At 61.5% G+C, this 2343-nt stretch overlaps 1 protein-coding gene across 1 annotated transcript; it reads left to right on the top strand.

The window, feature by feature from the left end:
• The first annotated feature begins 25 nt into the window (after positions 1-25).
• On the top strand, positions 26-2109 carry TPBGL (trophoblast glycoprotein-like). The gene has a single exon (XM_014959536.1). The coding sequence runs from the start codon at positions 26-28 to the stop codon at positions 1103-1105; it is 1080 nt and encodes a 359-aa protein (XP_014815022.1). The 3' UTR covers positions 1106-2109.
• The last annotated feature ends 234 nt before the right edge of the window (positions 2110-2343 follow it).

Below are 2343 nucleotides of genomic sequence, written 5' to 3'. Positions count from 1 at the left end.
TCCCCTGCATGCCCCGGCAGCGAGCATGGCCCGCAGGCAGGAGCGGGCAAGTGGCGGCGGGCTCTGGTTGCCCTGGCTAGGGCTCGCCTTGCTCCCCTTGACCTTACCCCCCGCCGTCGCCCCCCCCGGGGTTTGCCCTTCCGCCTGTTACTGCGTGGCCACCCCGGAGCTGGTGCAGTGCCGGTATGAGAGGTTGGAGGAACCTCCCAAGGAGCTACCGGTCACCGTCCACAACCTCAGCATCACCGGCAGCAACCTCAGCGTCCTGCATCCCGCCGCCTTCGCCGCCCGCCGCCCGCTGCCCGACCTCCGCCTCCTCCGCCTGCCCCACGACAACATCCAAGCCGTGGAGGACATGGCCCTGCAAGGCTTGCCCGCCCTCCGCACCCTCGACCTCAGCCACAACCCTTTGCTTTGGGTGGCCCCGGGGGCTTTCGCCGGCGTCCCCATGCTGCGCACGCTGCAGCTCAACCAGGCGCTGCTGGCCGCCCCGTTGGAGGAACAGCTGGCCGTGGCCCTGCGCAACCTCAGCCTGCAACGCTTGGAACTGGCTGGCAACGGGCTACGGGGGCTACCAGCCACCCTCTTGCCGGCCGGCTTGGAGGAGCTAGACTTGAGGAACAACTCTCTGCAGCGGTTGACGGCCGCCGAGCTGCGCAGCCTGGAAGCCCCCGGCTTGAGGGGCTTGAGGCTCACTTTGGGGGCCAACCCCTTGGGTTGCGACTGCGCCCTGCGCCCTTTCCTGGCCTGGCTACGTGCCACCACCCCTCGGGTGCCCGATGCCCGTAGCCTACGTTGCGCCGGGCCACCTCCGTTACAGGGGACCGCTCTCCTGCGCCTACGGCCCGAGGGGTTGGCGTGCGCGGCCGACGAAGGCGGCGAGCCCGGTAGGTTGGAGACGGCCTCTTACGTCTTCTTCGGCATCGTCTTGGCCCTCATCGGCATCGTCTTCCTCATGGTGCTCTACCTGAACCGCCGCGGCATCAAGCGTTGGCTCCACAACCTCCGGGAGGCTTGTCGTGACCAGATGGAGGGCTACCACTACCGCTACGAGCAGGACGCCGACCCCCGACGTACCAGCGCCGTCGGGACCCCCGGGCTCTGATGGCACCTTCGGCATCTCCTCCCATCCCTTCCTCATCCCTGCCCCTCAACACCTCCGCTCCCGGCATCCACTTTGCCCCATCCCCATCCCCATCTTCTTGCCATGACTCCACCAAAAATTAGTTTCTGAGGACAAGCCGGCCTTGGGGATGGGTGTTGGGGTGCGTGGGAGTGGGGAGGACCCTCTCCAGAGGGTTCTGGACCAGCTTTTCCTCCCCACGCCCTGCCCCATAGCGTTGATTCCTGCAGGGGACCGGGCTGGATCCCTTCCCCCCATCCGTGGGGAAGCGCATCCCGAATCAGTCCCAGGGGATGCCGGCACGAGAAGCCCCGGGGCTCCCGGGAGGATGATGAGCTGCTTCCTCCCCTGTCTCCGTTCTCCAGCGGTGGGTTTCGTCGGGGGACTGCGGGATGCCACGCTGCCGGGGGGTCGGGGGCTCAGGACCCCCACGCACGTGAGTGTTGGCTCGGCGCATCCCGGGAAGCAGCGGGCAATACCCAAAAACTGTCCTCCTGGATGCTCCCGGAGCCAGGACTTGACTTTGACCATGTACAGCTCTCTTTCCTATTAGATTTCTATTTCACAGATGCACAGAAACTTTACTCAGTTTCCTTTTTTTTCTTTTTTTTTAATTTTTCCTCCAAACATGGAGGAAAACACACCGTCCGGCCGCTCCCCCCACCCCCACCCACCCTTTCCTGAGCCCCCCTTTTATCCATTTTTATTTTCATTCGATGACATTTCCAGCTCTTTCCAGGCACAGAGCGACGCAGCTGTGTAAGAAACGTGCATGTTCCCCGGGGCGTGCAGGGGGGGGGCAGCCCCTTTTTTGTTTTTTTTTCTGACTCTCAGATATACCCTAGACTAGGCTGCCTCAGCACTTTGTAATTAAAAACGAGGGAAGCCAAGGAGCTCTCGACCTAGTTCCACCCGCCCGTGTTTGCTTTAAAACCGTGCCTGTTAACTTATATCCTAGAACAAAAATATATTGAAAGCTGCATCCACTCCAGCTATCGTCTTATTTTCTATAAAGCTTCCTGACATGATTTCCCAATATCCCCCCTTGGTTGAGGTGGTCTTCTTGCGGTTGGTTTGCTGGAGAAAAAGCATCCGTGGGCTCCTCTGTAGTTTTTTCCATGCTTAGAAACTTCTTCTCCTGGGCTGGTTGGGTGGCTGGGGATGCTGAGAGGTTTTGCTCCTCTCCAGGAGCTCCAGCTCTGCCCGTCCTGATCCTTTCC

Source organism: Calidris pugnax, unplaced genomic scaffold, assembly GCF_001431845.1.
Source record: "Calidris pugnax isolate Ruff unplaced genomic scaffold, ASM143184v1 scaffold319, whole genome shotgun sequence".
NCBI lineage: Eukaryota > Metazoa > Chordata > Aves > Charadriiformes > Scolopacidae > Calidris > Calidris pugnax.
The sequence above is the reverse complement of the archived record's forward strand: the minus strand, read 5'-3'. Positions and strand labels throughout refer to the sequence as shown.